Consider the following 13,909-nt stretch of genomic DNA (forward strand, 5'->3'; position numbering starts at 1 on the left):
TGCAAGGTAGGGGGTGGAACAAGAATCGTGAGGAAGGACAAGTGTGCTTGTAAGAAGGAAGAGAGATGTTTTCTTGGAAATAAATCAAGAGTTATAACAATTAAGACGGACTCTTAGTCTACTTTCTTAGTTTGGCGTCGGCGACATAAAAGCACCCCCAAAACGATCAAACACAACGCTATTACAGGATCATATGCCATTACTTATCGCTATCGGCAAGCCCCATACATACACTTTGCAGTAATTATATCCACAGATAGTATCATATACAGAAGCTACCAGAGAGTAAATTAAAATATTCCGAAACTTTTGGAATTGTTAGATTAATTTGGGATGACATGTTGATGAATATGTTAAAATCACGTTTAAAGGAAAAGCATGGCTGGAAAGAGTTATGACAGACAAGGAAAACACCATGGAGCAAAATAATTACAAGTTCTTGGGGCTTGCGCCAGTAATGAATGTTCAGAACACCTTAATTTGCGAAACCAGAATTGTCCAGATTCATGTCATTTTGAAAAGTTCGCTGCTCTGCAATTTATGTTTTGTCTCTCGCTCATTCTCTCCTCTTATCTCTTTGGGAAACTTTGTTGCTCTTTTAATATCGAGGTTAGAAGAGATTTCAGTTCCAACTAAACAATTTCAAAGTTACTGCTGCATTTAATCTGGTGGGGAATTCGAATTAAGGGGGTTTAAATCAGTTAATTGGAAAATAATATCCGACCTGCTCCTCCTCTACTGCCTTTGTACAACAATTTACTCATTTCACAAAGTTTGTGATAAGCAAATTATTAAAATAGTGTACTGAAATAGTTTAATGCACAGACATTGTTATCACTTAAATGATTAAAATGATTTGCCGGTCTTGAAAACCAAAATACCTAGCATTTGAATATTATATACCCCTTAGTAGTGACCTAGCTTGAGGTTTACTTTTGAAGTTGAAGAATCCACTTTTATATCTATGAAAATTGATAACTGATCGAGTTCGTCATGGCTTTGGTATTTCTTTCTTTTGTTGTAGGATTGAAAGGCGGTGAGTTGAAGTTTTCCAGCGATGGTCAAGCAGAAGCCTTCAGGGATTATGTAAGCAACTTCTTTTTATTTTTAGTACCTTGTGAGGTTAGAGAGTAGAAATAAATCAGATTCGATATATTGCACAACTGTGGTTGCTTTTGTCGTTACAGACTTTTAATTTTACAATAATGGATGGTTAATATTCCATCTGGTTAAAATCTATTCGTTTATGGGAAAGCTTATTAATAAATGATATTTTTCTCCTACTGGGGGGTGGATATGGAGGGGGGAACGGTGGGGGTAAGGGGGGGTTTAGTCATTGAAAAGAAGAAAAGTGCTCATTTTAGTTTGTCTGTTTTGATTTTCACTATTGATATATTCTTAAGGAAAGTTTTATCTCAGGACTGCTCCATCAGTTTCGGTAGATATGCCAGTACCACTGTAAATGGTGAATGTCCGTTCCCAACGAGCATCAGAAAGGGGATGACTGACTTAGGTGTGGGAAATGATACCATCATATTTGGTCATGACAAAGTCATCAACATTTCAAATCATAGAGGACCCATATTGGACAAATTTCTATTCCATGGCATGCCAGACTGGCCAGCATCTTGTAACATTCACTGACAACAAGCAAAATTAAAAGTAATCTGTGACTCATTCGGTTGAACACTGCGATTGAGTTACCTCGGTGGTATCCAAGCTGAAAATTATGCCAGTGCATGGTGAGGGAGTTATTGTCTAAGCTGGACTCCCGGGCCCTGCTGGAGATGGTATTGGTATTGTGTCATTCATGGGCGTCAATCCAGGGGGGGACGGGGGGACACGTCCCCCCCACATTTCGATGGATGGGGGAAACAATATCAAATGTCCCCCCCACACATTTGGATAAAGAGTAGTGTCGTGGCTCTATTTGGTTACGGCTTACACATCTTAGGATTCATATCCTCGAATATCACTCAATGTTGCTGAATGGAGAATTCCACCCAGATCTCGTGAGTTGGTACCCTGAGCTCTCCAACAATCTTAAGCTTAGTCTGCCTTTATTTCGAGGCCAGTTCCATTCGTCGTCGGTTGAAGGGTATAGACAAATATTCAAGTTGATGAATCCAGTGGTACCGGCTATGTTTGGTGAAGTCGAAGCTCTCTTGCGGTTGCTCCTCGTCTCCTCCGCCAGTTCGACGGAAGCCGAGAGATCTTTTAGTGCTTTGAGGCGTTTGAAGACAAGGCTACGGAGCACCATGACTCAACAGAGGCTGAACCATGTGATCGTGTTCCATATTCACCGCGCAGGGACGTCGTTAGAGGGGGTGTCGGGTGTGTCTCACCCCAAGCCATGGTAAAACTGACGCTAGTTGGAAAATTGGAGTGCGACAGTCGGAATTTCCGACTGTCGCACTCTAGTTTATCTAGGCCTTTTCATTTATCCCTGTGATTGTGCATGACCTAATTTTTTTTTTTAAATTTTGGTCAAAATTGACCTTTAACCTGTCATATTTACCACGTTTTCCTTGCCACTTTGGGAAATTGTTTCTCGCGATTCTTATACTCCACCGTACAAACCTTCTTATGATTTTGAATACTACAAAAAAATGCCTAATAGATCTACCGTCATAGGCGTAGGAGCCCAATTTGTTTTGTGGGGGGGGGGGTTGTAACGACTTGCCCGAAAAATATAACCAAAATTTTTCGCGCGCTACGCGCGCATCCCTCATCATCATGTGCATATCATACAGGCATGCATTGGTTTTTACATCGCATGCAAATAGCATACAATCATTTTCCGTCTTATTACCCTTCCGTATTGGTGATAATTGTTGGGTAATAATAATATCAGTATAACCACTGAAAAACACATTGCAAATTATCAAAAAAGCTATCAGCATATTGCCCGAATTTCACAAAAATATTTGCTTGGGGTGGGGGGGGGGCAATAAGTTTTTGAAATGAGTGCCAGTGGGTACAAATGTATCGCAACAAGTTCGTAACAGAAGTGCAGTCGCGAAAGATTGGGTTTTCTGACTGACACTGACCGTATCGTTGACGAGTAGCGGGAGGGTAGGGGTACAAAGCAGCAGTTGGAACTTTCTGGCTTCAAAACCGATTTTCAGCCACTACACCCCCCCCCTTCCAATCATCAGGCCTTAGCTACGTCCCTGGGTACATGGTGGTTACATAGTACGCTCCGACCAGAATTCACCCGATAACCAGATGCAAATCCACCTAGCAACCGAGGTAACTTGCTTGAGGACTCCAACGAACAACCACTGATTTAATTTCATGCCTTCATCACTTTAGCCACCACTCACATGGGACCTATTCTAAGTCTGACGATACATGCGTATGTGTGAGGTCCTGAAAACATAATAAAAGTTGTTTGTCTTGCTATCCTTGTTTTCAAATTTCATGTAAATGTATTCTCGTAGACCTAGCAACCTGGTTTAACATGCTGGCGCCAAATTTGCGCTAAGCTCGCTATACGAACTCGGATATGGGCTGTGCCTTATTAGTTAGTTATTTAAATTATTAATAATGGCGGGAGGAAATGCACCATTTTGTGGTATGACTCCCAGGACAGAAAGTCGAAAAACTCACATGCAGTCGCGGCGGATAGCTTCCTTCGCCTACATGTCCGGGGAAATTTTGGGACATCGTTCCTATAGACCAGGGGTGGGCAACCTGCGGGCCACATGCGGCCCGCCAGTGATTTTTTTGCGGCCCGTGAGATGTCTCAAGAAAAAGAAAAAAATCAATCTATTTTGCATCATCACCAAAAACGAGCTAGCTGCTTAGAATTTATCTGCACTTATGATGCTGTCAGGTTGGTCTATTATCACCATTAATTATCGACAGGACTGTATTGACATTATGGTTTTGTGAATACAGATTAAGTACACACACCTATTGCTTGAACGTCCTCGGAATCAAAGGTTTGAAATCAGCAGCAGGTCGTTGGTTAGGTGCGGCCCTGTCAATCTTTCACTCCTAAAATCTGGCCCAATCATTCAAAAGGTTGCCCACCCCTGCAATGGGCCTATATCTGAGGCCCTGGGGTCAGTGGCGTCGTGCCCATTGGGGCCCGGGGGGCACAGCCCCCCCCCAAAATTGTCAAAGGTGTCATAAAATCTTGTCACAATTTAAAAAAAAGTGTTTTCGAAATCGAAAAGTAGACTAAATATTCAATTGCTCTTTGATGGTCGTTGCGGATTTTCCACACACCTCAAAGACGACATATCGGGATTAGTAATGCCATTACCTTTGAATATGTTTGTCCTAAGCTCGCGTTTGATACAGTCTCAATTAACCTGGAAAATATTCACTTCGTTATCGCGCGTTTTACCTTAGGTTTCGCTACTTTCACTTTTTCTGCCCATGTTTTCAAACGGCATGGCTTTTTCTTCACCCAGTCACCACTTCTCACGGGCATGGGCGGCGGAACCGGGGGGCACAGAGGGCATGTGCCCCCACTTTTCCCCAGGTTAAAATTGTGCCCATTTTCTACATAAAAATTGAGGTGTCTCAAGTTAGCGAGAGGCCAGGGAACCAGAATGAACCCTCGGGAAGGGCCTTTTTCCGGCCATCTGAGGGGTTTGTAAAACCAAAAATTTTCTACTACGCTCCGCGCCAACCGATGGTGGTGCTCCGCTCAGATAGTCGTGCATACAACTTTGCAACTCCTGGCTACGCCTCTGACTCTTAGTGAATTTCTGTGGGTCAAACTCAAAGCTATTTCGAATGATACAAATTTGTTAAGATATTAACAAGAAATAAACTCTAATTCGGAAGATTCCTACATTACAATTAGCATGATTTCGCCTCATTCTGTCTCAAAAGAAAACTTGTTCCTTGTTTCCCAATTTGCACATTGGATATTGCAGTGCTAGTATGCATATTTTCCTTGAGAGGGGGGAGGGGGGCGTTGATGGAGTGATGTGTGTACACAAATAAGATAATACAATAAGAGTTGTAAAGGGTACCGTACTAAATATAAGGCTGCATCAGTCCAATCGAATTGCTGCAAAGTGCCCTTTGATGTCGGTGCCCCCCCCCCCCAGAATAAAAGTGCTTCCGCAGCCCTTGATGGGCGGTGATCATGGATATCAGCCAACACGAAAATGTTTCGATATCTTAAATTTTGGGCGCTTCTGGGAGACGAGGAATTGGTAAACTTAGGAATAAATGGCGATGACTTCCTTCGAGAATATTTCCCAAAATAAAAAATTGCCGGAAATTTTTATCAATTTTAGGGGTGTTGCTTTCTGCCATAATGCACGGGAAGTGCCGTTTCCTGCAATCTGAGGGGTCTGCCAGAAGAAAAATTTTCTTGTACGCTGCGCGCCAACCGATGGTGGCGCTCCGCTTAGATAGTACTTACGGCCGGAATACTCGAATCGATTCCGTCCCCCCCACGTTTCAAATCGGATTGACGCCCCTGGTGTCATTAATGTATGATTGACATTTTCATGCTTTTGTAACTTGCCGTGAACAAGTGTTGTAAACGTGAGAACTTTGCGGTCAATTGTTCGGTAATATCGTCATGATTGGAACCACTTTATCTGCAATCAAAGAGAGACTCCCAGTATGTCTGTGTTGCTTCCTGTCGTAGAAATTTAAAAGTGACGCGAGTCTGAAAAATCACATGTGGGGGTCCAATTTGACCTTAAACTGAAGTGGCTTGTTACATTTCTTTAGACTTTTGATTCCTTGCCGGAGGCGAATGGAATCTCTGTGATGGTGATGGCGTGTGTGCATGTGACCTATGCTTGTAAACATGGTAATTCTTAAAGTTCATGGTGGATTAACTAAATACTGGGCATGTGGTTCATTCTTATTAAGTACGATGTTCCTATTCTTTTCTGTGAAGGTCAAAGGTCATTTGAGGTCTTCAGATTTCAAAGTCTGATAAGTTTGTAAACACGGTAACTCAAAAGTACATCTTCATTGAACTTCATACAACCACCAAAATGTGGCATCCAAGTGATCTTTAACAGAGTAAAAGAAGGCAGAAGTAGGGATTGAACCAGGGATCTTATGATCCAAATTTTTTTTTTTACCACCAGACCATAAGGTGGACTACTGATTTTGATTTCATTAGAAATATTTAAACATCCAATTGTTGGTACTTAGTATATTTTCATTAAAAGAATTTTCCCCTTCGGGGGGGGGGGGGGGAACCTTGTCAGGGGCCTTCGGGGGGAACCTTGTCAGGGGGAGGGATCCGCACAACTCACCTTGTCCGTGCTGGAACCTTGTTAGGGGGGAGGGGTCCGTGCAACTCACCTAGTCCGCGCTAGAACCTTGTCAGGGTGGAGGGGTTCCGCGCAACTCATCTTGTCCGCGCTGGAACCTTGTCAGGGGGAAGGGGTCTGCTCAACTCACTTTGTTCGCGCAACTCACCTCAGGGGGAGGGGGAGGGGGGGTTTTGGGTACCAGACCAACCTATCCAGCGAAGTCCTTTTGCAGCGATTGCTCACCTATGACTTGAACTCACACTGGCAGGATTGATCAAATGATTCATAGGTAGCAGAGCTACCCATTTCACCATTTTGGTTCCCACTGGAAAAACTTTGTTTCTTATATTTATACTTCCACCTTCTCCAAACATCAGAAAAGTAAAAGCCTTAACCTGGAATTGAGCCGCAGATATGGCATTTATCTGACTCTTTGCGTTTCAGAGCACTACCAACTGCGCCACTGTAACTGATGAGAAATAATGCTCGTTTCTAATATTTAAATCTCCGAAAGAAAGGAAGAAAAGGTCAGAAAATTAAAAGCCTCAACTGGGAATTGAGCTGCAGATTTGGCATTTATCTGACTCTTGCGTTTCAGAGCACTACCAACTGTGCCACAGTAACTGTTGAGAAATAATGCTCCTTTCTAATATTTAAACCTCAGAATGGAAGGAATGAAAAAAATCAGAAAATTAAAAGCCTCAACTGGGAATTGAGCTGCAGATTTGGCATTTGTCTGACTCTTGCGTTTCAGAGCACTACCAACTGCGCCACAGTAACTGTTGAGAAATAATGCTCCTTTCTAATATTTAAACCTCAGAATGGAAGGAATGAAAAAATCAGAAAAATTAAAAGCCTCAATTGGGAATTGAACCGCAGATATGGCATTTATCTGACTCTTTGCGTTTCAGAGCACTACCAAATGCGCCACAGTAACTGTTGAGAAATAATACGCCTTTCTAATATTTAAACCTCAGAATGGAAGGGTAAATTACAATCAGAAAATTAAAAGCCTCAAGTAGGAATTGAACCGCAGATATGGCATTTATCTGAATCTTTGCGTTTTTGAGCACTACCAACTGCGCCACTGTAACTGTTGAGAAATAATGCTCGTTTCTAATACTTAAACCTAAGAATGGAAGGGGAATTCCTACATGAAGCACTATGTTAAATGCTCTTCTTAATCTTAATGGAATTTTCTGAAAGGAATTTCATCTCTATTTGTTTCATTCTTAAATGAAGAAGGCGGACACCATGTTAATGCTCTTCTGAATAGAATTTTCATCTGTTTGTTGTTTCATTCTTAGATGAAGCAGGCATGCACGATGTTAAATGCTCTTCTTAATCTTGATGGAATTTTCTGAAAGGAATTTTCATCTGTATCTGTGTCATTCTTAGATGAAGCAGGGGTACACTTTGTTAAATGCTCTTCTGAATAGACTTTTCATCTCTATTTGTTTCATTCTATAGATGAAGCAGGCGTACACTATGTTTGCCATCTGCTTTGGATCTTCGTTCATCGTTCTCCTTGGAATGGTAAGTGGTGTCCCCAGAGTGATTTTGATGTCAAATGTCACCTGTGTGTTATTTTCCGTTTCCAAAGCCGCATATTGTGATGTTTACAGTTTGATATGAGAAAAAACAGTGCACTTACACTTCAATTTTTGATCATTATCAAATTGTTTCTTTGAAAAATTATTTCAAAATACTCAATGTTATCTATGGTTTGCACCACCTCTGGGTAAAGTAAATTGTGTTGTTGTAATTATAAAATTCTCTGTTTTTTTTGTGCATTATTTTGTTACATTTTAAAAATCAATACACACATAATTTCCTTGTCACTGTAGAAACTTTTTTTACCCTGTATAATTACTATTATTTTTTTTTTGGACCTATTACAATAACTATAGGCTATATATTTTTTTCCTTCTTATTCTTTATAGCATATTTCTTTATAACAAAAAATAAGAACTTGTTTAATAATACACTGTATTTTTGTGTGAGAACTATGACATCATAATTATTAGTAATTATTAATTAATAATTTATTAATTAATTATTCAATAAATAAATAAATACATAAATAAAATATTAATAATTAGTAATTAATAATTAGTAATTATATTTTCTTTATTCTCAGGTGAATCTTACCATGTGTCACAGCGCTAACTTAGCTCACATCAAAACCAGTAGCCAGTGGCAGATTTATAACGACCGCAAGTCCAGGGAGATGGTGGAGCTGAACACCTACCAAAACACCGGCATGACCACAAGCACATCCCACATCCCTCTAAGCACCTACTAGAGACCTCTAGGTTGAGACCTCTCATATGTTCACCCTACCCACTTACCCCCCTCCTCCCCCTACATCTGAGAGGAATACCTTTGATTTAGATTCATATATCTATTGACAAGAATTGGATTTTATGTCCCATTTCCCACTTCCTCACTTTTCTTGTCATAGGAAGAAAGAGAAGATGCTTTTAGATTAAACTTCAATAAATTGAGAGGGAAAAGTAGTTGATATTCGTTCTAAAGACTTACTAGCAATATCAACATTTTGAAAGTCACAAGTTATATATTTAACACACCAATTTTGTGAAGGAATTGAGTTGTACAGTTCAGGTTGGACTGCACATTCCTGTCAGATTTGAGAGACTGCAAATTATTGCTATCAATTGAACAATCTTATACTGTGGCACACATTCAAGGTTTAGCTATACAGCTTATATATATATATATATATATATATATATATATATATATATATATATACATATACATATATATATATATATATATATTCTATAAATATATTCATCTGTACACTGCACAGACCTGTGCAGCTGTACAAACGTCATGCTGAGAATGGAATATTCAAGCTATGTGTGATCAATGATCATAATTGCCCAGATCTTCAAGTAGCTTTCTTAGAAATCTGGAAAATGGGAATAGAACGGGAAAAGTAACAAAAATGAAAAGAAAAAGCCTCTTTTTTTCTGGGTCTTGGAAGTCCTTGAATTGTTGAAGGTTAGCTTAGTGTTGGGAAAGTGAGGAAAATCCTTATATGAACACTTCTTATTTTTATGACTGTTTGAAAAAAAGGTTTCTTGTTTTTCTGCAAAAACAAGCCTGTTTGCTGTTAGTGAAGTCATTATTAAAATACAATATTGTTGTAGCATAGTCGAGAGTAAAGATGAAAGAAAAATAAAATAATAATTGGTTGAATAGATTACGTAAACTATAGATCCAAAAGAAATTGTAAACATTGGGTCTGAATGAATGTAAATATCAGGCGCTTTTCGCCAGTTGAAATTTGGTTTCCAGCATCGAACTTGTATTCAGACATTGGATGAATTACTTTCCACAAGTATCCTTTGTTTCTAGGTGGTTTTTTGTTGCTTAGTCCAAGTATGAATAGCAGATCTTTTAGTACATTATGTTAGACCCATGCATATAGCCTACAATTATATGCATATATATATAGATATATATATATATTTCATGAATATTCAATATTACTTATAGAGTTATATATATACCGCTTACTAACTTCCATTTTGTTTATTTTGTTATCGCTCAGAACAAAAAGAAAAAGTAATTAGTCTCTTGGTTTACATTTGTTTCCGAGATAACAATTGAAACCTTTTTTAATGTTAAGTCTTGTGTTTTAAGCTCACAACGTTATATCATTGAATTTTTATCATTTTTTTTTTTTTTTATCAAATTTTTATCTAACCTTTGGCTGATTTATGTTGTGGTACATAGAAATCATTCTTTGATTTATTATTTAAATCTTTGTGGTGTTAATATTTTTGCTTTTTGTGTTGATTTGATTAAATTATAATTGTATGAACTGAAGCAATAACCCCCTGCAAGTGCTACACTTATTGTAGTGTAAAGATGTCTTCCAGTAATGATAAAAGAAAGTCTTGTTATGTTGTGTTATAGTTTAATTTTATTGGAAAGTAATAAAAGCAAAAAAATGTATTAAGATGGTCAGTTAAACTTATAAATTACCTTAAAATAATGCCAATATTATTGACTGGCTCTAGTCTGGATAAATATATCAATTTATATGTTAAGTAAATGTAATCATTCCAATATATTGTTTTTCTCTTTTTATCAAAATGAAACCCACCTTAAAAAGATCTCGCCTCAGTGAAAGAGAGTTATGGGAATGTCTGAATTCTGCTGAGGAATTCAGCTAGTCTAATACGGTCCATCGAAAAAGAAGAAAGAACAAATATCCATCGAAAAAAAAGAAACTAAGGTTTTGAGACTATAAAGTGAACTATTGTGTCTCAATGGTTGAATATCAGTTAATACTGCTTTGCTTAGTTTTAGTTACAATGAAAACTTGATTGTCACAAATTTGTGAATCCCATTTGAAAGGATATTTAAAAAACAGTCCTTAATAATAAAAGATGGCTGGAAAATGTGTTGCAAACTTTTGCATATCTAGAATTTTAGGTAACAACGGAAGACTTACGGATATTAATTCATTTAGTGATATGTTTGCATCCTGATGGAAGCACTTGTCTATTTGGAACTGACCCTCAGAATTTAATTTGAAATCGAGAAAAAGCCAAATGGATCTTATTTTGAGATAATCACGAGGAAGAAGAACCAAACGTGTGTGTAAATTGTCTGTCCGAGATATGAGCACAGCGATTATTAAAAATTCTTTCAAGAGGTAGACATATTATTCACACATGCACACACACCCACACCAAAATGGGCAAGTTTCCTCATCCCAAAAAAGTTTAAAAAACATTACAAGATAAGTTCATTCATCTCTGTTTATGATCATTGCCTTCTTGCTTATTGTTATTTTATTCGGAGGCTCATTTCTGTTTATTTCATGCTATGACTGGAAGCTATTATTAGTATTTGATTGACTTAACTTTTTCCATGTGTACCTCTTTGTTTGGATAGATTAGTCTTCGTATTCAGAGAAAAACCTTTGTTTTTCCACAAAATATCATTGTAAAATTGAAAGGAATGTTATCAATAGTCGGACCGAGTTCTTGGATTCGCAACCACGACCCAATCACATTTCATTTTTTTTTCATCTTTTTTTTTTCATTTGTTGTGTGATTTTATCGATATTGTTTAATGTTTAGTTTTGTCTTTTGTATTTTTCTGAGAGGTTTTGTAGTAGATTCTGTAAACCTGTGTGAGAGAGACAATATTTACTTTTCTCTACATCATGTCGGATTGTAGACTAGTTAGTTATGGGTTAATAGTTAGTTGGTCGGCGTTGCTCCAAAATATGCCAGAACAAATAAGCATTAACTCATATTTTCATATTTTTTTAAAATGGAATGCAGTTTTGGATTAGATCTGCCAGTTAGAACTTCCATGTTTTCTTGTTTGTGTGTTATTTAGCGTTTTTTATATTTTTTTGGTAGCAATTTGAAAATATTATAGTAACTTTATTGATGAACTAACACTGTGATGAAATTTAATAATTACACCTTGAAATTGTAATTTTTTTATGAAAATGATATTTTCTAAATTATGTATGTAAATTACATTTCTTTTGTTCTTCTGTAAGTCATATTAAGCACATCATGTAGGCAAGACTAGATAACAGTTCTAATTAATATTCATATCAGACAAATTAGTCATATGTCCACAGGAGCTGTTTGCAAGTTCTAACCCTTGTGGACATTTGTGGTGTATTTATATTTGGAGTCATCTTTTTTTCACTATATAATTTAATGAGAAAATCCTTTCGTTCTTGTTTATTTATAAGGCTGTGGAATATCAAATGCCATACAAAGTTAGAGGATGTGGAGATTGGAAGGGATAGAAAAGTGTGAATCAATTAGTGAGATCAAAAGATAGGAAACAGATAACTGTTGTCTGTATTTCAGTGGTGTACTTTTCTGCCAGCTCAAGTAATGATTTCTTTATAGAACAGTAGTTGTGTTTAAGTCTGTCTGTTTCCAAAACGGCCAAAGACAACCCAGATATTTGTGCCATTCGAGAGGCAGTTTTGGCACCGACTAAAAAGACTTAAAATATTTTGCGCTGCCACTGCTTGTCAAGCCCACCTCATTATCTCGTTCCTATCAAACAGTAGGTATCCTTGTCTGAAGGCCTTTGCTTAACATTTTCGGAAAATAATCCTTTCGGAGGTGACTCGGCGAGCAATGAATTGCAGTGGGTGGTTTGTGATGCCGTCTGGGTAAATGGTCTTCAAGATCATTTCTCAATTTATTTTTGTTAACTTCCCCTCTGGGTAAGGCGAGGGGTGGAGGGGGTGCTTGGTGAGGATGGGAAGTAGACATGTGACTTCAGTGGGACAAGGGCACAATATGAATACTTTGTTCAATCCTGAGGTACTTCATTGATATCACATGTAACCCATACTGAAAGGTTGTTAGAAACCCTTAGTTTTTTTTTTATTATGATGTATCTTGTTCCTGACGAGATATGGCACCGTTTTGCCTCTCTGTAATAATAATTTTAGGGAAATATATTACATATTTGATTAATGATATAACAAAGACCTTAGTCAATTTTATTTTGGTGAGAATATCCAAACTTCAGGAATATTTATATTATTATTATTATTAATATTTTCTTGTTCTAAATCAAATGTATTCACAGACTATTCTTCTTCCATAACACCAAACCCACTGATTACTACCATTGCTATTATAACCATTATAATATAGAAAAGTTTGCACTTCCTTTTGAAAAATCAAAAGTATATTTTGTACAAATAAATGTTGATGTACTCACATGAAATGTTATCTAGCGTTTTCATTTTTTTGGTCTTATCTATCTATCTATCTATCTATCTATCTATCTATCTATCTATCTATCTATCTATCTATCTATCTATCTATCTATCTATCTATCTATCTATCTATCTATCTATCTATCTATCTATCTATCTATCTATCTATCTATCTATCTATCTATCTATCTATCTATCTATCTATCTATCTATCTATCTATCTATCTATCTATCTATCCATCTATCCATCTATCCATCTATCCATCCATCCATCCATCCATCCATCCATCCATCCATCCATCCATCCATCCATCCATCCATCCATCCATCCATCCATCCATCCATCCATCCATCCATCCATCCATCCATCCATCCATCCATCCATCCATCCATCCATCCATCCATCCATCCATCCATCCATCCATCCATCCATCCATCCATCCATCCATCCATCAATCCATCTACCTACCTATCTACCTACCTACCTACCTACCTATCTACCTACCTATCTATCTTATCTATCTATCTGTCTGTCTGTCTGTCTGTCTGTCTATCTATCTATCTATCTATCTATCTATCTATCTATCTATCTTATCTATCTTATCTACCTATCTGTCTATCTCTCTATCTACCTACCTACCTACCTACCTACCTGACAGGGGGTAATCGATGCTCAGGAGCCCAAATCTGCAACTCCCAGATCCATATCTGCTTTCGTTCGGGAGATACGTGGTCCCAGAGTACAAGATAGAAATACGTGTTCTTTATAAGACTGTGCACAATTTGGAAAACATCCTCTTTTCAGCCCCCTCGCTTGTCCTCTCTGAAACACCCATCGACATTTAAATAGGACGTGGAGTAGAAGACACCCTTGTCTTTGTTATACACCAATTTCGTGTAATTATCT

The 13,909-nt window shown here is 37.7% G+C and overlaps 1 protein-coding gene across 2 annotated transcripts in view; it reads left to right on the forward strand.

Moving 5' to 3' along the window:
- LOC139979343 (neuronal membrane glycoprotein M6-a-like) overlaps window positions 1-13,010 on the forward strand; it is a 34,478-nt gene extending 21,468 nt beyond the window's left edge. For both annotated transcript variants that reach the window (XM_071990035.1, XM_071990036.1), the window contains exons 6-8: window positions 1,025-1,086; window positions 7,719-7,784; window positions 8,389-13,010. In XM_071990035.1, coding sequence (XP_071846136.1) covers window positions 1,025-1,086; window positions 7,719-7,784; window positions 8,389-8,553 — 293 coding nt within the window. In that variant the 3' untranslated portion in view covers window positions 8,554-13,010. The remainder of the gene's footprint in view (window positions 1-1,024; window positions 1,087-7,718; window positions 7,785-8,388) is intronic.
- The last annotated feature ends 899 nt before the right edge of the window (window positions 13,011-13,909 follow it).

The sequence above is a fragment of the Apostichopus japonicus genome, chromosome 14 (assembly GCF_037975245.1).
Source record: "Apostichopus japonicus isolate 1M-3 chromosome 14, ASM3797524v1, whole genome shotgun sequence".
NCBI lineage: Eukaryota > Metazoa > Echinodermata > Holothuroidea > Aspidochirotida > Stichopodidae > Apostichopus > Apostichopus japonicus.